This window comes from Kogia breviceps, chromosome 9 (assembly GCF_026419965.1).
Source record: "Kogia breviceps isolate mKogBre1 chromosome 9, mKogBre1 haplotype 1, whole genome shotgun sequence".
NCBI classification, from domain to species: Eukaryota; Metazoa; Chordata; class Mammalia; order Artiodactyla; family Physeteridae; genus Kogia; species Kogia breviceps.
This window is the reverse complement of record NC_081318.1, coordinates 64,485,134-64,512,044: the sequence shown is the minus strand read 5'-3', so window position 1 is coordinate 64,512,044 and position 26,911 is coordinate 64,485,134. Positions and strand designations below refer to the sequence as shown.

Here is a 26,911-nt window from a genome sequence, read left to right as displayed (position 1 = left end):
GAGCATAGTCAACTTCTCTTGTCAAAGGGAAATTAATTCTCTTTTGTTCAAAATCCAGATAATCACTCTTAATTACATCTAAATCCAGAGAATAACCATGTGTGGCAGGTTACTAAGTGGATGAAATCTGTTTCTGAAGTACTGTTTCCACTAAATAAGACTTTAAGAAAGGTCCTATACTGTGATTTGTTTTCCCCATTATATCTGTGATGAGAAAATGATGAAGATGGAGCCTTAATCCCCCAAAGACAAGGTCTCAGCATCCAGCTTACCTGACAAGGTTTTCATTGTCTCCAGTTCCCTTGCAAGTTGCACATTCAGTTCTTAAATCCTCAGCCTTGGGCTTCTTTTGTAACACAGACTGCCTTTGTCTCCTCTCTCTAGGAACTCTCTCCTGCCATACAAGGGAGGATGAAACAAAACATAAAATCAGGATATGAGGAAAACAGAAATAATTTTAAGCAAGAAAGTTTCTCAAATTTAGATTGTGTAAAATATGCTTAACTTATTCCAACCTCATGTTTTTCTTCCTCAGGAATGAAGCTTCGTTTTCGTCCTCTGGTTCTCTAAAAAAGAAAAGAAAAGAAAAAAAAAGAAAAAAAAAGAAAAATCCACAAAAATATCTAATGTTTAATTAATAATAAAAATTAATTTTCTCTGTTAAATGTTACTGCTTCAGCTAAGCACTTGGAAAATTAGCATTTCTAATTAATGCTGTACTGCTCTATTGCACTTTATTACAATTTATGTCAGAGGAAATAAACACATGACAAATTGAATACACTCTACAGTGACAGTGTTTTACTGTTAAATAACACAGGTATCTGATAAGAAAAATAAGTTCTACAAAATTAGCTTGAAGATTTCTGAACACCTCATACACATCACACAATGACGATTTATGCAGAACATTTAAATTTTCATAACTTACACAACTTCTAGAGCTAAAATGCTAAACCTGAACTCATATCTATTGTATGCCTCTGTGTGTTTGTGCTTGCATACACAAACATGTTTGAATAACATAAAGATACAACCTTTAACAGCTGTAAAAAAGTGGGAGGCAAAGGTCTCAGATGTCTCCCAATCCTAGTTAAAATAAAACTAACTAATAAAAACATGGTATAAGTGACTCAAGCTTATTTACTTAAAATTTATATCCTGTATTTCGGAACACATTTCTCATTTGAAAGATGACAACCATGTTTGAAAGTAATATAAGTACAATAGGATCTGCAGCCAATATGTTAAAAATCTCCACCCATGTAGCACAGCCTCTGGAGGTTTATAATCTCCATGTGAAGATCACTGCTCTTTAGAGAGACTGGAAGAAAAAGGAGGCACCACTCCCCAAAAATACTTTACCTGATTGTTGAGATCAAAGAACATTCCCACATTAGAGTAGGTACCAAATAATTCTAAAGAGAATTGCTGTCCAATATAAAAAACATTAATGTTTTTCTAAATTACTGTCAGTTCAATTCTCTACAATACCGAGTCACTTGTTATTCAGTACCCAGGCTAACTGCACTCTGTTTAATCTGCCCCTAGATAACCATGAGTTGACTAAATTAGCCATTCAAAATAATAATAATACATATTCATTTACATTTATATTGCCAATCAGTATGTTTTAATTACATTAGGGAAGAAATAAGGAAGAAAAAGTAAGACTATACCTAGGAAAAAGTTTTAAATGCAGGCCCTACATCTATTCTTACTTCCAAAGAATTAGTACTAAGCCTTGCTCCTCAAAATATCAATCATGGTTCGTAAGCACTGGCATCCCCAGGGAGTTAGTTAGAAATGAAGAATCTCATGCCCGGAACAACATACTGAATTAGAACCTGCCGTTTAAAAAGATCCCCAAGTAAGTTATACACACATTAAAGTTTGAAAACAGTCAATATTGACAACACTTCTCCAAGTTCTAATTAAAACTTTATGGCTAGCCCTTTGTATAGTCGTCTTTCCCCTCTGTGACACTCCTTTCCTCATGCTTCAACTTCTGTCCCCCAGTGCAATCTATCCCAAAACTGGTAAGGACCATGTCATATTCATTTTTCTAGACTCAAACTTAATACAATACATATTACGTAAAAGTTCAATAAATTTGTTTTAATAAAATAAGTGTTTCTATTGAAATTCACAGATGAACACACTAGATAATACAAATGATAAAACAACTGACAAAAAGGGTAAATTATTGTTCCCCTCTCTGGTAATCTATTTTCAATTTTCATAATTTATGCATATAGCCATCCATTTCAAAAAGGTGATCAAAATTAATAACCAATATCAAAGGGAAAATATTCAAATTACTTATTTTAATTCTATAAACATCTAAAGAATGCTCACAAGGCCTTCACACATTTCCATATTTCTCTTCATTCAACCCATCTTTTGTTGAGTCATCTAGTTTTTGAATCATCTAATCATTGAATTAATTTTTTTTTTTTTTTTTTTTTTTTGTGTGTGGTACGTGGGCCTCTCACTGCTGTGGCCTCTCCCGTTGCGGAGCACAGGCTCCGGACGCGCAGGCCCAGCGGCCATGGCTTACGGGCCCAGCCGCTCCGCGGTATGTGGGATTTTCCCGGACCGGGGCACGAACCTGCGTCCCCTGCATCGGCAGGCGGATTCTCAACCACTGCGCCACCAGGGAAGCCCTGAATTAATTTTTGAAGTATATGTGTGAATGCTCCAAGTTCATGTTTTCAATTTTTTTGAAGATATATAATTATTTACCATTTCTGATTAATACTTTAAGTCTTTGAACATCTGGTTTGATTCCATCAATTGGAAGTTCTTCAAACCCATACTGCAGTTAGCATCATGAAGCATAATGCCACAGAATGATCCTATCACACAATGACATAGTTATATACCTCTGCATTTATAAATTCCTTTTTATTATATTTTATTAAATATTTATTAAATAATTATTTCATTAAATAATATTTTTAATGAATAAACATATAATTATCTAAAACAGTCATTTTAAATGTATCAATATTACAAAAAGGTAATCATTGATGTATTCCTGCACTAATTTTAAATAACTAAACATAAGCAACATAAACAAATTCTAGCCAGAAAACCAGAGTTGTTGCAAGCAATACGAAATTATAGCATCTTAGAGCTCGGAGATAGCAGGCCAGGGAAATGACTTGATGATCACACAGCTGATAACTGACAGAGGTAAACTTCAACCCAGGTCTCTCAACTCTCAGTTCAGTGATTTTTCTTGCATGACAAATCCAAGATTAATAATTTAATCCCAAGTAGAGATGAGCAAATTATCATAAGAAAGCAAATCTCTTATTCTCACTTGAATATGTAAATAAACTGTAATACCATGATGCATAAATGAAGTTTTTATATTTTGAAACAAGTAAATGAGACAATTTACCCAATGGAGGGGAGACCTCAATACCTCAAACTGACACTATATTCTATCCAATTTGGAACCTTATACATACAATGACTAACATGATCCATTACCGAAATAACTTGTAGCAAGGCTTAGCATTTATCACACAACTAGTATTTACAAAAATTGAAAGTAAGAGGATTTAATCCAAACACAATGTTTCACAATATCAAGTTCCCCAACCAAGAAAATGCTGAGAGTTGTGAGGTTTTTTCCTAGCTTTAATGAAGTGGCAGCAACTGTAACTGTTATAACTCATACCTGCCTACAATCATAACAGATAAGATATCTTAAACATGGTATCCCTGAATGAATCAGAAAATATAAGGGGAGTTAAAAAGAGGGAGAAACGATGGAAAAAAGAAAAAAAACCATGTTTGGCTCATCCAACAAATTTCAGTAGTTAAATAATAATTTCAATAATCAAAGAGCTTGCCCCATCTTAGATGTACAGAAGTATTTGTAATCAGGTTGTCATTTCATGGTATACATTGAGGCTGACACTATTTTAGAAGCAAGATAAAGCAGAAGGGAGAACACAGGATGTGGAAGAAGAAAACATTTAACAAGTATGTGCTTTAGAGCTTAACACAGATAAATTATCTAGACATTCCAAATGATTGAAGGTATACTTCCAAATTGTGCTTCCTTTTGCAATTATGAAACTGTTAAAAGTAAATGAAATTTTGAAAATCATTCCAAATCTTGACACATTCCTATTTTTTTCTTCTTTGTTAGCTTTTAAGAACTTTATTTTCTTAGGGAACACTGACAATCTCAGCTGCTTAGATAATCTGGCTCTTTATCTGTCTTTGGTGCATTTACTTGAAGACGGACGTGATAAAATCATCCACAAACAGTTGCATGATATTAGAGACAATGTATCTAAGTTAGGAAAGAATAAAACATTTTTAACTACAGGCATCATTTTAATAGCTTATTCATCTGAAACAAATAATTAAATGTTTCAATAACTTCACTCATTTGGACTAGAAAACATGCAACAAATTTTAATTAATTGTTTAGAGCTGGGTTGTTTTAATTTATAATTAAGTCAGATGCGTGATGATTTTTCCAAGGTTAGAATGATTCATTTCACAAATGAACTAAAAACCTCAGCATCTTTGACATCACTAAGATGGATTTCACATATTCATTTGTACACTGATTTCTCTAAATTCAACACTTATCTTTTTGATGACAAATCAACATTTATACAAATGACAATAAATAAGCCATACATGGTTAGATGAAACATAAAGATACCCTCCTACGTAATTTATATATAAAAAGAGAAAATTCCAAATTCAATGTTAATTAGGACAATAGTCAAACCTTGAAAACCTGTCAAGGTAAAATATCTTCAGATTTATGCTGAGGAATAAATGTCGGGGCTGTCTGGCAGCTGTTCAAAATGCTTCAATGAAATATATACAGTATATATATTTTCTTAAAAAATAAGTATTTGTTTTCTAATTATAAAATAATATATTGAAAACAATCATATATTAAAGCTAATAAAATATTCAAAAGAAAAATGTTATCTATATAAACAAAGTGTGAACAAAAGCACCACCTGTTTCCGTTGGGCTATCGGCATACAAAAGATGGAATGGTGATCCCCCAAAATGAGTGTTTTCCCTTCTTGTCAGTTGGCTGTAGAGTTTATTTTTATCTAATCTAATTTATATTAATAGAGTTAGGAAAAAAAAAAGAATATCATGATCTAATTGGCTTAACACTATAAATTAAAATAACCACAAGCCTAAAAATATAAAAGATACATCCTACGTAATAAATGTTTCTATAAAACTCTTCTCATAGATAACGGTATATTCAAAATAAGTAAAATCCTGAAGCTCTGCCTCGTCCTTGTTCTCTTTATTCCATGCTCCTGGAAATAAATAAAAATGATGAATTTCCAGGAGGCAAAAAGCACAGCAGGAGCCTTTGGGTTCTGAATACGATTACTTGACCTAAGGACACCCACAGTGGATCTCTTCCAAGTGAGCCAAAGTGACTTAAGTATGGTTTAGTTCACCACAAAAATTTTTGCTAGGGTTTCTTCTAAGGTTCTGTGACAGACACAGGTTATATAATCTGTTTGGTACTTCAGAGGTCACCTTGGGTCTGATAATAAACTCAATAATAACTCTGATATCTAAAGCCCCCATGTATAACCCTTTCTTCCCAGAACTGCATTAATTTAATCAAAACAATTAGTATAAAGATAACAAGTAAATTAAGACATGGGCATCATGAATGCCTAGTACACTTTAGTCATTTCAATAGGGCTGAATCTAAACGTTTCTATACTTCTACTGAACTAGCATCTAAAAAATATTTTAAAAACAAATGTAATGAAAGCAGACTCTAGGATATTTGATTATCTCTCAAATGAAGACTGCACTTTTAACAGGCTATTGATTTATACTGTTAAATAAAATGGAAAACAGATTAACGATGTGTTTAAGTCTATATCCAAAATAATGATCTATAAGAAAAGGTACATCATGAAAAACAATATGGTTTCAGTCAACGCTGCTAAAAAGTACTTTGACTTTTTACCGCATTTATCTTCCCAAAAAAGGAGAGATACAAAACAAATAAAAATGTATGAGACAGGAAGAAAGATCTGACAACTTCAGAGAGAGTAGAAGATGATACACTGTGTAAAAGACTATGGAAAGATAGTCTCAACAAGTCCCTTTGGCACTTGTATAAAAGATGGAAAGTCACTAGATGACACAGAGCGAAAAGAAAACAAAAAGAAAATCTGAAAGCTTTCAAGTTACATTAAAGTTATTAGAAAATATGCCAAAAAGTACAAAGGTCAATTTTAAAGTAACTTCAAAGGGAACATTAAGCTAATTTATATTTTCTTCAAAAGTAATTTCCTTCTCTAAAAGCACGTGAAAAGTTTCCACATTAAAAAAAAATGCAGAGAAAATGTCTAAATGTCTACTTATAAAGAGAAGTATCCCAGGCTACCTTTAGAGTAATTCTATAGTTTCACCAGTGAAATATGATTAATATACAAGGAGAAAGGGACTAATTCCCTTCCTAACTATAAAGGGCCAGAAAAAAAGACTCTTTCAAAGTACACTGTTTTCAGATGCATAGCCACAGTGGAAAAGAAAAGAACTCATTTGTGAAATACAAACTAAGTACCTCCTGTGGAAGGTAACGAACATATAGTGGTAAACAGGACAGCTCCTGTCCACCTGGGTTCAGGTCCATGAGTCTACAGATACCAAACAAATAATTAAATGGATAATGATTTATAAATATGGTAAGTGCAACTAAAGTGAAGGATAAAAACAGTCACATACTGCTCAGATCTTTCAAAATCTCACTATAATTAAAACTGTTCTTAAATTTAAGAATTAGTCATAATTTTCATGCCCTTAATAATGATATAAAACTACATTCACCTCAAAGGTGGGTATGGAGAAAATGCCTAACAAATTGGAAAAAAAAATTCTCAAAGGAACACACTTATGTGTGACTCTGGCAACCCTCAGGCAGGAACAGAAAAAGAAAGAGTTCAGACTGGCAAGAGGATAAAAGAATCAAGGAAGGTAGCAAAAGCATTACTAAAATAACTGAACATAGGGTCCAGAAAAGATACTGGAACTCTAAGTGAAGGCATGAGGTACCTAGATAACCAGGCTGCTGAGTAACTGTGAGAATAAAGATGGCTATTGGACTAGAAACGTAAAGAAGAAACCCGCAACATACTGAGGTCAAATGAATTTAATCATGATTATTTCACACGCACCTTAAAACTAAAATCAAATATTATTTCATATAATACTCTCTACCCAATGCAGAAAATTCTTCCAAAAATATCCCTGATAGTCATATAGCTTCAATTATTCTGGATAACAAGGAAGCACGTTCCATATAACACAGTTCTAATTGTTGGTACCAGTTTTACTATCTGAACTTATCCTAGCATTCATGTAACAGAAGTTTAAATATTTAAAGATAAATGACCAGGTCTTTATTATGTAAAGAGTCTCTGTTTATTCATTTATTAAACTAATAAACATACCAAAAAAACGTAATTACACTTGTGACAAGGGCAGCAAAATAAAATAGTGCTATACGAACAATGTTTCAATTAATTACTCCTCAGAGTACTTTTCTAGAACTTCATCAGAGTATCACATTAGGTTTTGCTTTCTTAGTTCATATGAGCTAAAATTGAGGGATGATGGCAATAATGACAGAGGATTAATTAATGCTTTACAACAGATCTACAATCTCTGTCATTTTTCATTTGTTAAAGAGTCCAATTAGTACATCATTTTTGCACTATGTAACATAGCATAGATAGCAGAAAGGGAAAAGGGCCTGCACCATTTTTTTTTCTTTCACAATATCAACAGTACCATTAGCCAACAAAGAAATGCATGTCAAAACCACAGTGATACAACACAAGTGTCATTGGGCTAAAATCAAGGTGTTGGTGGGCTGCATTCCTTTCTGGAGGCTCTAGGAAGAGAATCAGTTTGCTTGGTTATTCCATCTAGAGATTGCCAACATTCCTTGGTCCAAGACCCCCTTCTTCCATCTTTAAAGGCAGGGATGCTGTATATCTCAGACCCATTGTCTGTAGTCACATCTCCCTCTTACTCACAGTCAGGGAAGGTCCTTGCCTTTTAGGTCTGCATGTAATTAGATTGAGCCCACATAATACTGCTTAATCTTCCCATCTCAAGGTCCATAACTTTAACCATACCTGCAAAGCCCCTTTTGCCATGTAAGGTAACACATAAACAGGTTCTGGGGATTAGGACACAGATATCTTTGCAGGGGGGCATTATTCTGCCTACAATACTCAACACTGTGGAAATCAAATGTATACACTAAATGAATTTATTAAAGCTATCATCCTATAGATGGAAATGGGGCATTTAACAGTAGTAACACTTGAAAAACAAAATCCCTAAGTATATTACAATCACACAAACTCGCATAGGTAAGAAATAAAATGCTACTTTGGGTTAAACTTCAGTAACATAAGAGTATAAGGATTTTACTCCCTCCCTATGCAGTCAAGAGATTACCCCCCTCCCATAGGAACACAGGAGGCATATCCTCTGGAGAAAAAGAACCAGACAGACTCTGTACAAGGGTTTATCAGGCACAGAGAAGGGAGCAATGAGGTAGCAGACAGAAACCAGGAAGCTTAAATGCAATTCTGCTTTCTAAACCATGAGACCTTTAGCCCCTTTCTCCTCACCTGTCCAGGAGTCTGACAGTCAAAATTATACCTATCAGTTAGGAGATGAGAGAATACTTCTACGGATTATTGTGGAAAAAATCTACAGATACTGACATTAAGGAGGTTCCCAAAGAAAAAGCCCCTTGATCATAAAATCACCCTACAGGGAAAACAATGGATTTATCAGCCCTACACAAACTTAATTACCTTTTTTAGAACAAAATAGGAGTGGACATCCAAAGATCTTTAGGCATCTGAAAGCATCAACATGAAAGAGATGAACATGAATAGAAATAATGAAACCACAGGAAACACAGACAATGCACGATACAGAAAAAAATTTTGAAAATATAATTAATATTCATAAAGATATAAAAGAAGTTTTTGCAATCATGAAATAATAACATCTGCTATTAAAAGAAACAGTGAAAGTACATACTCATCCTAACTCAGAAAGAGAAAATCCTAAGAGTTTCAAGAGAAGGGGAAAAAAAGTTAGAAATGCAGAAAGCAATACTGGAAGCCAGGAGTCAGAGTCAAGTGATGCCTTAAAAAAATATGTAGTATTTTACACACAGCCAAATAACTAATAAAATATAAGAAATTAAAACATTTTTAGACATGTAACATCTCCAAAAATTTACCTCTCATTAATCTTTACTCAAAAAGTCATTGAAAGCATTGCCCCGTCAAGATCAGGGACAAAATGAAAAAAGAAACTGAAATGCAAGCAACAGGAAATTCCACCTACCAAAGGTTAAAAGGAATTCCCAGGATGATGATGAAATAAAGCTCAAGGATAACATAAAAAAAAAAACCAATTCACATTAGAGCTGGAGGAGAGAGCGCTCAGAGAAAATATCTAAGAAATTATCTGACATGTCTGACTATATGGAAAACTGTCTATCAGAGATATTTTACAAGGTAGTTGAAGGCTATGAGAAGACTCAGTCTTAGATTCAAAGAAACTAAACAAGTTGAAAATACAATGAAGGGCAAATGGTTTATTTTTAAAACTATTCATTCCTTTCTTTAAAAATAAACTGAAGGAATGAGGATCCTCAAAATTTAATTAGTGAGACAGTCTGACTGTATTCTTTCCTTCAGAATCCGCCTCACTCCTGCCTACCCAGCCTTAGACCAGTAATAGGGTAAAAAGTGTGCTGTTGTTTAAAAGTTCATAAAGTGTTCAGAGACCATGGCTCTGTTATTCTTAAACAATATTTTATCTTTGGGAAGTTTCTATCATGAAGAAAATGGGCTAAGCCAATCAAATGTCACTTGCAAATGAAGCAAAAGGAAAATTTCAAAAAAATAAAATCTTGAAAATAAGTCGCCCTGCAGTATACACATCTGGTGGCCCACTTGATCACAAGTGTTTCTTATAATCATTCATACGATTTTTTCAGAAGACAATGATTATAATAAAGGTAACTGCCAAAAAGGGAAAAAAATAAAGGTTACCAACCAATGTGATCTTTAAAAATAAAACAAAACTAAAAACCCTAAAGTAAAGTAAAATAAAATCACAAAGTATTACCATTTCACGCTGCATGCAGGATCTTAGTTCCCCAACCAGGGACCGAACCCACGCCCCCTACAGTGGAAGGGTGGAGTCTTAAACCACTGGACTGCCAGGGAAGCCCCTATACCTCACATTTGTAACAGATTTTCCACAAGAATGCCAAGACAAACTACTATATCAAAAAATGGGAAAGGACTTGAATAAGCTTTTCTCCAAAGAAAATATACAAATGGCCAATAAACGCATGAAAAGATGCTCAACATTATTAGTCATTAGGGAAATACAAACCAAAACTAAGAGATACAACATCACACCCATTAGGATGCCTATTATCAACAAATTAAAATTTTTTTTAAAAAGTGTTGGCAAGAATATGGAGAAATTGGAACCCTTGTGTAGTGCTGGTGAGAATGTAAAATGGTGTAGCTGCTGTGGAAGTTTGCTGGTCACTCAAGGAGTATAACATAGAATTACCATATGATCCAGCAATTATACTCGTAGCCAAAAGAACTGAAAGCAGGAACTCAAACAGGTGTTTGTATACCCCATGCTCACAGCAGCATTACTAACAAAAGTCAAGAGGTGGAAGCAACCCAAGTGTTCACCAATAGATGAATGGACAAACAAAATGTGGTATAGACATACAAAGAAATATAACTCAGCCTTAAAAAGGAATGAAATTCTGACACATGCTACAACGTGGATGAAGCTCAAGGATATTATGCTAAGTGAAGTCAGCCAGTCACTTAACATGAGGTATGCAGAAAAGGCAAACTGACAGAGATAGAAAGTAGAATGGTGGTTTCAAGAGGCTGGGCATAAGAAGGAATAGGGAATTATCGTTTAATGGCTATGGAGCTTCTGTTTGGGATGATGAAAAAGTTCTGGAAGTGGATGGTGGTGATGGTTGCACAACCCTGTGAATGTACATAATGCCTCTGAACTGTACATTTAAAATGATTAAAATGATAAAATAAATACATAAATAAAAACCCTGAAGTACAGTATAATTACAAAATATTACCGTTTCCAGATTATTTGAATATCGATGTATATATTTTAACCCTCCCATAAACAGTCTTAGGGATAAAAAAATGAATACAATTGTGAAATTTGGAAAGAGACTTTTGGTTCTAAAAAAGATTGCAGATCATCTAATTTATTTTATAAATGAGGATATTGAGCACAAACAGGGTAAGTTAAATTACTCATCCAAGGCCATATACAGGGTTATTACCAGAGTATGGACTAGAATTCTAATTTATCATGTGCTAGTCCAGGTACTTTCCACCACACACTAGGCTATCTTACAGGTTTTGATGCTGTCTAAGACAAGAATTTGATTTTGTACCATTTTCTTTTACAGGGAATAATGCTACAAAAAAATTGTCCTAGAGAGGAAAATACCATTACATTTTAAATGGTTGATTATTTTCTCAAGCATAATTATAAGTTATATCCACATATATTTCTAATTAAATATGAAAGTTATTTAAGTTTAAAAAACCACTTCAATCAATCAATATACTAATGATCAAAATTTAAAGAGAAATGAGCTATCCTAAAAAATGTTCACACCTATTTATCTGAAAAAACTGAATGAATGAAATATTAAGTGACTTTTTGATGAAGGTGCTCTAAGTCATTAATCATCAATAAGCTTAATTGATAAGTGATAAGTGAATCTGCACTAAGCTATTAAGATTTGATCCAATTAACTTCTTTAAAATTTTGCCAGCTTACTAATGCAGGAAGCTGTTGCCAGCCATCAAGATGCCTATCATAAAAACATATTGTAAGAAAGACAAATACGGGTGTTAGATGATATCTAAATGCGGTTCAAAATTTTTACACTAAATTTTATGCTAAAGGCTCCAATGCTTTTACAAGTGTTCAGCTTGCTGTTACTTTAAAAATTTCAACTTCTTAATACAAAGGTTTGGGGCAGTGGAAAATAAAGACTTTCTCAGCCAGTAGAATACTTTCCTACTAGTATTAATAGTCAACTTCTAGCTTTGTTGCTCACCTCAATCTTCTGTCTTTCCTCTTCCATTTCAGTTATGTTACCCCTAGGGTAATTTAATGTACCTCTCATATAGACACTCTACCTTCTAGTTTACATTACATTATTTGAGGGTCAACTTTTTATCACCATAGTTCTTTGAGGACATAGACCACGTCTTCATTTTAGTGTTCTATTCAGCATCTACTGCCCAGTGCCTTACCTCGTTAGTTGCTCAATAGGTGTATATTGAAAAAATTAACCTGATCCATGGTTCAAGAGTAGGACAAGGAGTCACAAAGACCAGAGACTATGGAAAGACGTGGATTCCCATGCAGGCAATTTTTACTGCTTAACTATTAAACTCAGGAATAAATATAAAGCACTCACACAAAAAATAATTACCTACAATTTTGACAACTGTGAAGAAAATATAACATTAATTCATGCTTCTATACATTATAAACAGAAGTTCATCTTAAAGTACTGTCTTCTCTTCACTGGACTCTGAAGGTTTACCCAAGAGGACAAAATAAAGATCAAACCACTGAGGCTGAGAATTGTGTTGTATGCATTACAAGTCACTATCTACCCCCTAAGTGATGTGAGATAAAGCTGAAAATTAGCAAAATCAGGGGAGATGAAATAACTACAGAATTGCTGGGATCCGTAAAGGTGTAAAAAGCAAAGCAATTACGTCTTAAAACTAGAATACTATAACATCATAAAACAGACTGTGTGACACTAGACAGTGAATGCATCACACATCACTAAAACAGCAACCTACAAGGTCAACTTGGTATTACAAGTTGTTCTGGCTTCATGCCAGAGAAACTGGAAAAGTGGAAGGAAAAAGATACTATTTTAAACTAGTAGAAAGAAAGTCCTATAATAAAAATTCATAGTTGAAAGATTAGAACCAAATAACATTTTAAGAAGTTCAAGAAAAAATATTTTATCTAATATAGGAATCAAAGGAAAACACTATATATGAAGTATGGTCATTTTACATTTAAAGGTGGGCTAGGTATATAAAACTAATACCTATAAAAAGGCTTTCATGCAGGAGAAGTAAAACAATTTTCCCAGAGCAAAAGAAGCTGAATTATATTAAGGTAAATGAGATCCCAGTTCCCAAAACAAAACATTTTCATTCCTACAATAAAAGAAAACTATATTTAAAAATTATCCCCAATTATTATTATTGGCTAATGCAGAAGTTAAAACTATTAGAGAAAACTGCTAGCTTTCTCCAGAATGTATAATTAGACATATGACAGTTATTATTTTATGAAGTGGTATTATACCATTTATACTGAATATATGGATCCAAAGCATAGGCTTAACCACTAAAAAATAAATTACATCAAAGCCGACTTCTGAAATATACACTGGCGATGGATGGTATAAATTGTAGGAATTCTAGAAGAAAGAATTGCTTAATGTAATCAAAATAAAAGGGGCTCTCTTCGTCAAAATCTCTAATGAGAAAAGCCCTATATTCATTTGTGTAGCTTTTATAAATAAGAGGAACAGAGTCATTGGGTCAACAAGGCTGACATCTATCGCAAGAATCTTTATCTTTTAATATTCTCTACTTCTCTCATGCTTCCTTTCAATTAACTAAAAGAAGAAAGAAAGGAAAAGAAATACAAGGGTGAGAAAAAACCTGTGACTCACCTGTAAATCAATGGCAAACACTGTGAGGGCTCCACTGGATATTTAGCAAGCTAGGGAAGGAGTTAAACTTCTCTCTCTCTCTTTTAAATACTGCTAAGCCTGTAAAAAGCCCACGGTCACTTTCTTTGGCCTACACTGAGGTTATCCTCTTGGTATTTTATAACTCTTCAGGTCACTGTCTGTATTTATGCTGTCAGTGATTCATAAAACCATTTTATTAAGAACTTCATGCTTGCCTTGCAGAGGGCTCAGAGCTGGGAGAATATGGATGAAGACGGTATCACAGTCCTCTAAGAGGAAAGAAAAGGGGGCAGGAGGGGGGGGTGGGGAAAGGAGTCTGGAAGTGTTGCTTTTTAGGGCACCCACCGTGTGCCAAGTAAGTACTACATTAAGCACTTTTTAAGCTGCAGTTGGTTACTATGCTAGATTGTCTGTGGTCAGTCTGGCAAACACCCCCACCCCCACCACCCTTGTTTACTCTGTCTAAGGGTGGAAACCACATTCCCCACAGTCCCCCTTCCCTGGAGAGTTCCATGTCCGTAACCTCATATTTGAAGCAGATAAGTAAAGTGAAGGCCATTTTTTCTCAGGAGGTCATGGGAGTCAGATGCTTGGCTTTTTCAGATGCTGTAGCCTTGCTGACCTTTCCACCAGCTCCCACTTCACAGTTCTGGCAGGCTTTGCAGACTTCCCCACAGACTCTCACTTTTCTACCCACTCACCAGTGATGTTCAGGCTAAGGTCTTCACCGTCAAGTTCTCTGACCTAATGTCAGCTCCCACCACCTGCCTGGTGCTTCAGGATAGATATTTCATTGACAGTTTCTCTGATGTTCAGTAGAGCTCCTCTGACCTACGATGACAGCTTTCTTGATATCCATGCCCTCAGCTATGCCAACAGTAGTATAAGACCATAATTCTCCATAGAGCGACTTCTATTTTCCTGACCAAATCTTTAGTCACTAAGTTGCTGGAAGCATGAAGATACTGTGACTGTAGCCCAAGAAATACCAGGAACAACTACTAGTAACCTTGTCTAGAAAGGCAGCCTAATAAAGTAATTAAAGTATGGGCTCAGGAGCTAGCTAAATTTGATTCCTGTCTCTACCACTTTGAAGCTGTATGTTCTTATAGATAGGTTACTTAAACTCTCTGCCTCAGTTTCTCATTTGTAAATGGCAATGGTATTAGTTACTGCTTCATAAGGTAGCTACGACAATTGAATAAATATAAAATACACAGTTAATAACAGGTAAAGGTTAAATAGAAACATGCTTTTCAACACTTTTTCTTCTTTAGACTTAGTCCTCCTATTTGTACCCAGTAATAAAAGAGAATAATGGCTACTGAGATGCTTAAATACTGCAGATGGGATATTTGTGAGCCAATCTAAGAAGATGTTACAAAGTCTTATCTCTGGAGCAGGAAACAACATGTGAAGAATTTTCTAAAACCAGATCGTTCCTCTTTTATTTATTAATTCTTGAATATTTCTATGTTTTTTGAACTATCTCCATACTACTTTTCCATATGGCTCATCCTTCAATTTTTTTCTTCTTTTCTTGACAGATATACCTATAGAAATTTCAGATAATCAAAGTTCAAAATATATGCCCTCATAATAAAGACAGATTCAAGGCATGTGAATTGGGTTGGAGAAGGGGAATGTTGGGAGAAAAGTTAAAGAAGACTTTAATTCTATTTTTAATTTATTAGAACAAAAAGTATTCACATATTACTTTTACAGTTAAAACTTAATTTAAAAATAATTCTAGCATTCAGAATGATAAATTTCAAAAACATTGATAATTAACAATTAAATATGATAACATTAAAGTACGAAACAGAGAGAATCTCCATGTTTGTTTAAGAAGGGTATTTTCTGAAAGTATACTATTTTCATTCTTATACAAATAAATAGCTCTTTTAACCCATTTAAAAAAAACACTAAACCTTTAGTGCTATAATTTTTTTCAAACAACTTTTCTGGCTAATCTTTTTTTTTTTTTTTTTTTTTTTTGGTACGCGGGTCTCTCACTGTTGTGGTCTCTCCCGTTGCGGAGAACAGGCTCCAGACGCGCGGCCATGGCTCATGGGCCCAGCTGCTCCGTGGCATGTGGGATCCTCCCAGACCAGGGCACGAACCCGCGTCCCCTGCATCAGCAGGCAGACTCTCAACCACTGTGCCACAAGGGAAGCCCTGGCTAATCTTTTTATGATCTTTGGGTAAACATAATCTAGGAGAAAAATGTAACACCGAGACTACTTACTTTGAAAAGCATCTATATCTTATTAAATCAACTGTCTCAAAATATGCTGTATTCCTTCATATTTCTATAAATCCTTATTAAGGAAATCAGAGTAGAATGAAAAAAAAAAAGACTTTCCTCAGTATCCAAATAATAAAAATACAGTAAGGTTTAACAAAGTGTTCTACTCCCGTTGCACACTTTGGCCATGATAAATGGCAACTGCCTGTCAGCAGGAAAAAGTGGATGCCATTTTTCTAACAGCAGCCTTGTTTGGCACAAAAGCGGCACTGGAGCACAGAGACTGAGACTACGGGCTCATCTCTCTTAACACTGATCAAACCAAGTGAAACAATCAAAAAGATATTTGTTGCTTAATCAAAAAAACCTGAGATGTGGTAAGCCAAATGTTTTAGGTAGATTTGGAGAGACTAGTAAGGAAAGAAAAACAAATAGTAAAGAAAACCACTATGTACCTCTCCAACTTCACTCTCAATGCAGAGCATACACTCTTTTTTCCCACAGCAGGTTTCATAGTACTCAATTTGGTGGGAAAAAAAGCAAACCAAAATAGAGAACAGCAAAACAAACATATACTGGCAGTTCATACATACACATGCTGTCAGTGTACTTATTGATTTCCTGCTTCTAATTTTTTTCTTTTCTTTTTGTTTGATCTTTTTAAATACCAATTTCCTCAAGGTAAAATAACCTTCAAACATTTTATTAACTTCTACACTATTACACTGTAACTGACAAGATTAATGCCAATGTGCTTGCACAAGCTTGAAAAGGAAAACTGTTCACACCTAAATGAAAGTACAAAGAAAAGGAGTGTTAAATGTAATATTTAATGTGAATGAACTCAGTTACATGAGTTAGTAAGTGGATATATGCCTGGCTTCCCACAGATAACACTACGGTATGGAACGACACATGACCATTTTGGTATCAGATTAGAATATCACATTCCCAACTATGCTATCTAATGATCAAATGTTTTTCTAACTATTCCATTTGTACCTCAACTAAATGCTCTTCTACAGACCTCAGAAAAGACACTAGTTCTTAATTCAGGCTGTCTGGGTTCAATTCCTATTCCACTTACTATCTTTAAGATCACAGGTAAATTACTTAAGGTTTCTGTGCCTCAGTTTCATTTTGAGTAATATAGGAGTTATGATAGTTAAAAGTAACTTATTTTTTTAAAGAGGGAGTAGGGTGGAGGATTACTACAGTATCTGGTATATGATCAATCCTCAGCAAATGTCAGGTATTATTAGTATTAAACCATCTTATATAAAAGTAAACTAATACCCCACATCTACTTCTGACTTACCTACTTTGAAAAATGTAATGAAGTAAAATACACAAAGGTCAAATAATAGGAAGAAATACAGAATAATAAAATGGTTGGATATATTAGCAGTATAGATTAAAAAGATGTTAAGTTAGGGCTTCCCTGGTGGCGCAGTGGTTGAGAGTCCGCCTGCCAATGCAGAGGACGTGGGTTCCTGCCCCGGTCCAGGAAGATCCCACATGCCGCGGAGCGGCTGGGCCCGTGAGCCATGACCGCTGAGCCTGCGCATCCAGAGCCTGTGCTCCGCAACGGGAGAGGCCACAACAGTGAGAAGCCCACGTACCGCAAAAAAAAAAAAAAAAAAAGGTGTTAAATTAATAGTAGTAATATACCAGGATTTACTCAAATATTCCAACACATGAACCCCTTCCTTCTCCCTTTCACTCCCTTACTACCACCATGATGTTATTTTTAAACATAAACATATAAAGTATAAAAGGAGAGAGAGTAATAACAGATGGTAAGAAAAGATATTCAATAAAAATGGAACTTCAATCTATAGTAGCTCTGATCATTTTTTGTTTCTGATGATTCTTGGACAATCCCACAGAGACAGACTTCAAAAAAAACAGATTAAAGCGCTATATATACTTAATTATACTGTAAAATCTGAATTTTTAAAAACAAAATTATTCTAACAGAATATCAATTCATATATCACACAAGATGGATTTCTGAAACAAGATGAAATCATTTTTACTAGCATGAAATAACCCCAAACTACTTTTCTAAAAATTGTGTTATCACTATAACCCAAGGGAACATAACAAACTTAACAGAAACGGGAAGTTTTAGAAGAGATGATCATTTCAACAGTTTTACTGAGTGAGATATTACTTTGAGAAACAGAAGTTTAAGTTCTGTCATGAATCCCCTATGTCATAAGGGTAAAATTTTCTTCAAAATTCTGATAGAATACTATGACTACTGTGAAATGAACTATATTTTGATGAATGATGGCAGGAAAAACAAAAACTAACAAAAGCAAAAATACTATTAGGAAGAATTTAAGGATGGAATATCCCAAAATGTAACATATGTACTAAAATAAAAGGTATAAGTAGGAAGATACTAGGGACAACAATTAAAAAATTAAACGAAGGGAGACATAAATCAATTATTTATTCTGAAAGGTACTTGGTTAGACAAATTATTATTAGGCAGTAATATACTTGAATTCCCATAATGAACAGAGTATTAAGAAAAGAAACTTTAAAATGTTAATACAACTCAAACAAAAGTGACCGATAAAAAAATAAGGTAGGGACTTCCCTGGTGGTGCAGTGGTTAAGAATCCACCTGCCAATGCAGGGGACATGGGTGTGAGCCCTGGTCCGGGAAGATCCCACATGCTGCGGAGCAACTAAGCCCGTGTGCCACAACTACTGAGCCTGCGAGTCACAATTACTGAAGCGTGCCTAGAGCCTGTGCTCTGCAACAAGAGGAGGCACCGCAATGAGAAGCCTGTGCACTGCAACGAAGAGTAGACCCCGCTCACTGCAACTAGAGAGAGCCCGCGGGAAGCAACGAAGACCCAATTAAGCCAAAACAAAAAATAAATAAATAAACTTAATAAAAAACACCATTAAGGTAAGAATAGAAACTCAGCCAAGATCAAGATCAAGAGACTGATCATTCTCTTCTACATCTCTCAATTCTTAAGTTCCTCGATCTGTTACCTGACCAACTGAATATGCTCATCACAAGTTTTCCAAACTGCTGTACAGACTGATGGAGCAAAGGCAGAGAAGAATGAAAAGAGTAAGAGTAATAATCATAAATGTTATCAAGAGAGTTACTTTCAGACTTTAGTCTGCATAAGACTAACACCTAAGATATCTGCTTAGCCCAACCCCCAATTCTAATTCATTAGCTCTAGGATGAATCCAAAGTCTACATTTCAACAAACACCCCAGGTGATCCAGATGCAAGGAATCTGTGGCCTATAGAATACCATTTCCAAAGATGGTACCTCATGGTGCTCTATGCCATAATAAAATATTGTCTTGAAAAAAAGTGCTCTTTGATAAAATAAGTTAGGAAAAAGGATAAATAAGAAAAAGTAATCATTTTTCTAAACAGTATTTCTCAAAGCTTCAATATGCATTTGAATTCCCCCCAAAGAAAAAATAACCATACTATATTTCCTGAAATTATTGGGCATAGAATCCTTTCTCGTCTTTTACCTACCAACATCTACAAGAAGACTAAAATTTTAACACAAGAAAACTAGAGACAAAGAATAAGATGAGAGGAATTGGACTAAATTAGAAAATTTAAAAGCTTCCTTGTAATTCTAGGCTGGAAAAGCAGACAGGTAAATTAGAAAAAAAAAAAACCAGAATCCTCATTTATCTTAAGTAATACTAAACTATGGGCACATAAATATCACTATAATATGTACAAAATTCCCCTCTATATGATAACTCCAAAGTTTAAAATGATAATACTGTTCCTAAGGATTTCTTTAAACAATAAAGAAACTAGAAAAAATGTTTCATAAGAGGATAATTTTGTAGACATAGACATAAGAAGAAGTAATAAGTTTTTCTCTAAGATTTTAAGAATAGCTGCAGATAGTAGCAACAAACAGTTATAGAAAATATTTTAGAAAAGGAAACAAAAAGGTTTATTTAAAGAAGGAAATTCTCTCTAGTTCATCTGTAAACAAAATATATTTGTGAAGTCTAAAAAATGTTTTAAACTAGTGGAAATTATAGATAAAACTATTTCAAGTTGATCAATTTAGAGCACTCAAAATTAACTACTTCAATTATCTAAAAGATAAAAATTCCCAGATTTGCCTCATTGATTTCAAATGAGTCCATAACGCAAAACTGAATGAAATAATCTAAGTGATTTCTCTTAAAATCTTTTAAGTGATTATATTGTAATATAGACGGTTACTACAAATTAAAAAAAACTTTTGAGAAAACTGTTAGTTTAAGGAAAAAAAATTAAGACTCTCTAAAACCAAACAGATAAAACAAATGAATGATGATAACTAACCCTAAAAACATATTTACATCTCCCTCAGGCGAATGCAGATTTTTAAAATGCGCCTGCCTTGGCTCAAGGTAAGAAGGTGAAAAATGTCTCCCCTAAGAATTCATAACTGCAAGCACCCCTCATGGGTTTGGAGTAGAAATTAACACTACTCATGTAATGGAAGAGACACACATATAAATTTTTATTTAAAATGGTCTTAGGTTGGTAGAGCTCCCAGGCACCTGGTAATAACTCTGACCTCAAAGAATTTTCAATGAGAAACAGGCTAACAACCTGATAGAAAAGCTGAATAAGAGTTGCACACACATATTCTAGAAGAGGAAATACAACTGACTAAAATTAAACAAATACATGCTCTAAGTCATCTAAGTGTTGAGGGAAATGCAAAATAAAATGTCCATGTACTATTTTACACGTATCACACTGGAAAGCATTAAAACATTGGACAAAACATGTTTGGGAGCAAAACTTATACCACTTATTCATTACTGGTATAAGTGTAAACCAGTTTGGGAAATATTGGAATTACCTAGCAAAACTGAAGATGCAGATATCCTATAACTAAGCAAATCCATGCCTTGCTATATACCCTAACTCCCTTTTATCATGCTGCAGGAGACATTTAGAAAGATATTTAAAAATGAGTTGTTTATAAAAGTAAAAAGATGGAGACAACAAAACTGCCAAACTATAGAAAAAAAAGGTAAGTTAATAATGATCTATTGTTTCAATAAAAAACTACATATTAGTGAAAATAAATGAACTACAATTAAACAGATCAGCATGTGTGAATCAAAATCATGATAATTTTGGTCAAAGTATCAAACAACAGGAAAAAAGTCTGACACCATTTATACAAAGTTCAAACCCTGAAAAACTATGTATTATTTATGAATACATATATACATACATATCAATACACAGAAAAAAAGGAGTGAATGAGAAATACAAAGTTGAGAAACGTGGTGACCTCTGGGCTAGATGGATGGTGAAGTGAGTACTGAGGGATTCAAAGGTGACTTCAAAGGTTTTGGTAATATTCTATTTTTGAAGTGGGTTTGTGAACACAATGGACCTTCATTATTATTATGCTTTATGCTGAATATAAAAACTACATTCTCATGTATGATTGGCATATTTCATAATATAATATAAACTTTTAAGAATAACCAATAGCAATATACATGTTTCTTTCATTGGCTACAGAGTATATGTTTACCCTTTGTCTTTCTCACCCCTTAAATTTTGACTTCAGAATTTTGTAATGGTTATGATAACTAGGGAACAAATTACCGTGTTTCTTATTGGAATCTTCTTGGGTTCTGGAGGCATATCCTGTGGAACAAATTTCACTGGTTCCTTAATCTGCCTCCTTGATCGTTTCGTCCCATCTGGTAAGGTTTCCATGGCCATGTCTGCTTCCATGTCACTGCTCCCTGCCTGGTCACATTCTGAACACTGCCTAAATAAAGAAAATAATATAAGTTCATATATTTAATTTACCTTCCAGCATTAGCTATGTTTTCTATAAATACAAAATTCAGGTATATGTTTAGAATATATGAAAATATACACAGGAACATGTGACCACAGGGTATACAACGACTATACATACAGAAAAGCACATACATTCCTGTAAGAGATACAACAGTAAGTATAATGCATCAAGCAATTCCATGTATCCCTAATAAGTATAATAAAAACACATGTAATACTGCCACATGTTTAAGTGAACCAACATAAGAGGCCCAGTACTGATGAAAAAGATAGTTTCCATTAGGAAATCATGGTTTTTCCTTAAGTGACATACACTGTGACACCAGAAAATCAGAGTCATTCATTGATCTTGACTACGTCTTGTCACAGCTATAATATCCTTGAATCTTAATTAATGGCAAGCTGTGCTGAATATACCAACTAAGGAAGTTCTGTAAAAACAGACTCTAAGAAGTGCTGAACAAAAATAAATGGATCATTTTGGTTGGTGGCCTATACTACGTATAAAAGAAAAAATATAAATTTATTTATGAAAAGAATGTATTAAAGTAGCATTTTTAGGGCTTCCCTGGTGGTGCAGTGGTTAAGAGTCCGCCTGCCAATGCAGGGGACACGGGTTCGTGCCCTGGTCCAGGAAGATCCCACATGCCACAGAGCAGCTAGGCCTGTGCGCTACAACTACTGAGCCTGCAAGCCACAGCTACTGAGCCCGTGTGCCACAACTACCAAAGCCCGCACACATCAAGCCCATGCTCCACAACAAGAGAAGCCACTGCAATGAGAGGCCCACGCACCGCAACTAAGAGCAACCCCCGCTCGCTGCAACTAGAGAAAGCCCGTGCACAGCAAATAAGACCCAACGCAGCCAAAAATAAATAAGTTAATTAATTTTAAAAAGTAGTGTTTTTAAAAATATGGGGGGGAAGATTGAAGAATAGAAAGCAATAGGAATCTGAATCTCAACCTAGACAACAATTACATTAACAGAATCTGTCTGACTTATCTATTTTGGAACTCTGGAGTCTACTGAAGGCTTGCAACTTCCAGGGAAAGGCTGGCACAGGTAAATTACAGTTAATTTTGGTCAACTTCAGCTCTTACTGCAGTAGCAGCTACCTATCCCCCATTCTAAGCCACATGGCAGGCAATTGTGCACATGTTCCTGCAGCAGCATGTCACAGCTTTTAGGAGCCAGTTGGACAAAATGAACCCTGTCCTCCAAATATGGGGGATATGTGCTCTGATCACTGATTGCTGCTTCTCATCACATGATCGCAGACAAAGAGGTGGGTGACCCCTCCTACTATTGCAAACCCCACCCGTTGGTTCAAAGTGACTTCCAGGACTTAGCAGACTGGTACCCTTTACCCCCCACCTTCATTTTTCTTTTTCCCCTTTTGGGAACCAGACATTAAAGACTAGGACCTTCAAAAGAAAATGCATATACGGGAAAAAATTTTAAATGACCACACTTGCCCAAGGAAAGGCTCAGAAAAGACATGAGAAAACCATAGTTTACACTTTAGGCTGTTACCCAGCACAAAGACAGCCCGCTACAATAAAAACAAACAAGCAAATAAATAAATAACAAAACACAGCAAGCCCCGCGGATGGAGGAGAACCTCATTTCCAGGAAAATGGACATCTCATTTCCATTATTTCCACTGTTTCCCCTCTGTTTCTCATTTTGTAACTATAACCTTTGTCAGTACATTCTCCAACTTCTCTTGCTCATTCTCACCCCCACCAAAAGTAATACATCTAGGTGACAAAGAAACTTGCTTAGAGCACTCAGATAATAGAAATGTTATGCTCTGAAAACCACAAAACACTGAACAATTCAGGAAAATCTAAACAAAATGTCACTGCCAAAGCAGAAATTTATCTATTCCTATTTCAAGACAACTGCCACATGATACTTGCAATACAAAAAGCCAACACAGATGAAAACACTACCTGCAACTCAACTCTTTCAGCAATCTTTTAAACTCTATAGTCCTCATCTTTTTTTTTTTTTTTTTTTTTGGTTTTTTTGACATGGACCATTTCTGAAGTCTTTATTGAATTTGTTACAATATTGTTTCTGTTTCATGTTTTGGTTTTTTGGCCACAAGGCATGTGGGATCTTAGCTCCCTGACCAGGGATCGAACCCGCCCCTACATTGGAAGGCGAAGTCCTAACCACTGGACCGCCAGGGAAGTCCCTATAGTCCTCATCTTACAAATAGCCTTTAAGATATGAAAAAGCATCTCTGCTACATTAACCGGTACACAAGATCATAAGAAATAATAACTGAGGGGCTTCCCTGGTGGCGCAGTGGTTGAGAATCCGCCTGCCGATGCAGGAAACACGGGTTCGTGCCCTGGTCCGGGAAGATCCCACATGCCGCGGAGCAACTAAGCCCGTGAGCCATGGCCGCTAGGCCTGCGCGTCCGGAGCCTGTGCTCCGCAACGGGAGAGGCCACAACAGTGAGAGGCCCGCATACCGCAAAAAAAAAAAAAAAAAAAAAAAAAAAAAAAAAAAAAGAAAGAATAACTGAGGATAAAGCCATGGCCTGTCCAATTCCATGGAATTACAGATATTTGGGGGAAAGTCATAATTATCTTTCATAATATCAAAACACATACCTGGCTTCTTTTAGTAATCCACTAAAAAATTATTTAATTAATTAAAAAATAATTCACTAAGCTGCTATTATCTGCGAATTTAGCTAAACTCACCTTAATCCTGTATGTTTTTACTTAATATATTCTATTAGGGAAGAGAATCTATGAAATCTATAATTCCTATATATAGTACTAGAGATAACTTTAAGTAATCAAAAAATTCCATTAATTAAAAATGGATTTTTTAAGTATAAATAATGAAAATTCAGGTAAGGAATTTATGCCAAAGCACTACCTTCATACTGAAATACTAAGAGATTTTCCTCAATTTGCTGTACCTTCTTGATCCCCAGAACCCTACACTACAACTTATGTTCAGAATAATTACCTAAGGAGGTTTTAAAAATCTTAATTACTAAAGAAAAATAATTTTTATTGTATAATGCTAAAACAAGGAAGAATACTAATTTAATCTATAGAAAATTTAATTTGCATAAGGCAAAGAAAAAAGATTTTATGAATTTTTAAACATAATAAATCCAGTAACACTCTATTTCCCAAATATTATAAATAATTTATGATTTACCTTTTTTTTCTTTATAAATTACCTCTTTCGGTCTTCAAAAATTTCACACCATAGTTTTTTTTTTTTCTTATTTCAAAGCCTTTTCCCATGCTTTCCCCACTTTTTAGAGGGAAATCTTCAAAGGTGCCTATAGAAAACTACATCAGGGAAATACAAATCAAAACTACAATGAGATATCACCTCAAACCTGTTAGAATGACGGTCATAAAAAAGACAAGGGATAACAAGTGCTGCTGAGGATATGGAAAAAAGGGAAACCTCATGCACTGTTGGGAATGTAAACTGGTACAGCCACTCTGAAAAGCAGTGTGGAGATTCCTCAAAAAATTAAAAATGGAACTACCGTACGAGGCAGCAATTCCACTTCTGGGTAATTATCCAAAGCAAACGAAATCACTATCTTGAAAAGATATCTGCACTCCCATGTTCACTGCATCATTATTTACAATAGTCAAGGCATGGAAACAACCTGTGTCCATCAACAGATAAACGGATAAAGAAAATGTGGTCTATATATACAATAGCGTATTATTCAGCCATAAAAAGAAAATCCTGACACTTGCAACAACATGGATGGATCTTGAGGACATTATGTTAAATGAAATAAGTCAAAGGCAAATACTGTATAATCTCAATTATATTTGAAATATTAAAAACAAAAACTCAGAGAATGGACAGGTGGTTGCCAGAGGCAAGTGGAGGGGGTGGGCAAAATGGGTAAAGGTGGTCAAAAGGGACAGACTTCCAGTTACAAAATAAGTAAGTCCTGAGATGTAATGTACAGCATGGTGACTACAGTTAATAATACTACACTGTATGTTTGAAAGTTGCTAAGAAAGTAGATCTTAAAAGTTCTCATCACAAGAAAAAAGAATTTGTTTGGTGATGGATGTCAACTAAACTTACTGTGGTAATTACTTCACAATATATCTATATCAAATCATTATGTTGTACACCTAAAACTAATAAAATGTTAAATGTCAATTATATCTCAATTTTTAAAAAGAGTTAATGGGAGAAAGGGAAGACAAATTATGAAGGCAAACATGGGAAAAAACTACTTGCAAAATTCTTCATAGAAGGGTTTGTGCTACATATTTTCTTTTTGTCTTAAAAGAATAAATAAAAGTATATCCAGAGAATAAAAGGATAAAAGAAAAAACGATTTTATGAATTTTTAAACGTAATAAATCTAGTAACACTCAATTTCCCAAATATTATAAATACTTTAGGATTTACTTTTTTTCCTTTACAAATTACCTCTTTCAGTCTTCAAAGATTTCACACCACAGTTTTTTTCATGGATGGACCTTGAGGACATTATGCTGAGGTAATATGTTTTAAGTAATATTACTCAATTCTCTGTCAAGTAATACTCTTCATAATATTCTTTAAATAATTAGAAAATGCAAGACAAATTCTGATCAGATGGATGGTGGAAACATAAGATTAATACCCCAAAATTAAAATAAGTATTTACTATTTGAACTACTCTAACGAATCAAACCCTTACTATTTATTTATACCTTACCAGGCTTGTCTTAGAAAGAATGTAAGGTAGTGTTCAAAATTATATATTTTAAAAAACAAACCAAGATAACATAAACTAAAAGTGAAACAAAATACATTTCAAACACTGGGAGTAGGTACAAACAAAACAGAGCCTAGATTATACCTTTACTAGTCCCCCTACCCCCTGCCAAATGCCTCACCCACCTAATATTCTTCTTCAT

At 34.6% G+C, this 26,911-nt stretch overlaps 1 protein-coding gene across 9 annotated transcripts in view; it reads right to left on the bottom strand.

Moving 5' to 3' along the window:
* PHF14 (PHD finger protein 14) overlaps positions 1-26,911 on the bottom strand; it is a 232,917-nt gene that overhangs the window by 114,005 nt on the left and 92,001 nt on the right. For 8 of the 9 annotated variants that reach the window (XM_067042574.1, XM_059073864.2, XM_067042570.1 and 5 more), the window contains 3 exons: positions 21,781-21,949; positions 516-566; positions 273-394 (listed from right to left, as the gene is read on the bottom strand). In XM_067042574.1, the coding sequence (XP_066898675.1) occupies positions 273-394; positions 516-566; positions 21,781-21,949 (342 nt within the window). Of the gene's footprint in view, positions 1-272; positions 395-505; positions 567-21,780; positions 21,950-26,911 lie in introns of those variants that run through there. The other variant, XM_059073874.2, reaches the window with a different exon arrangement.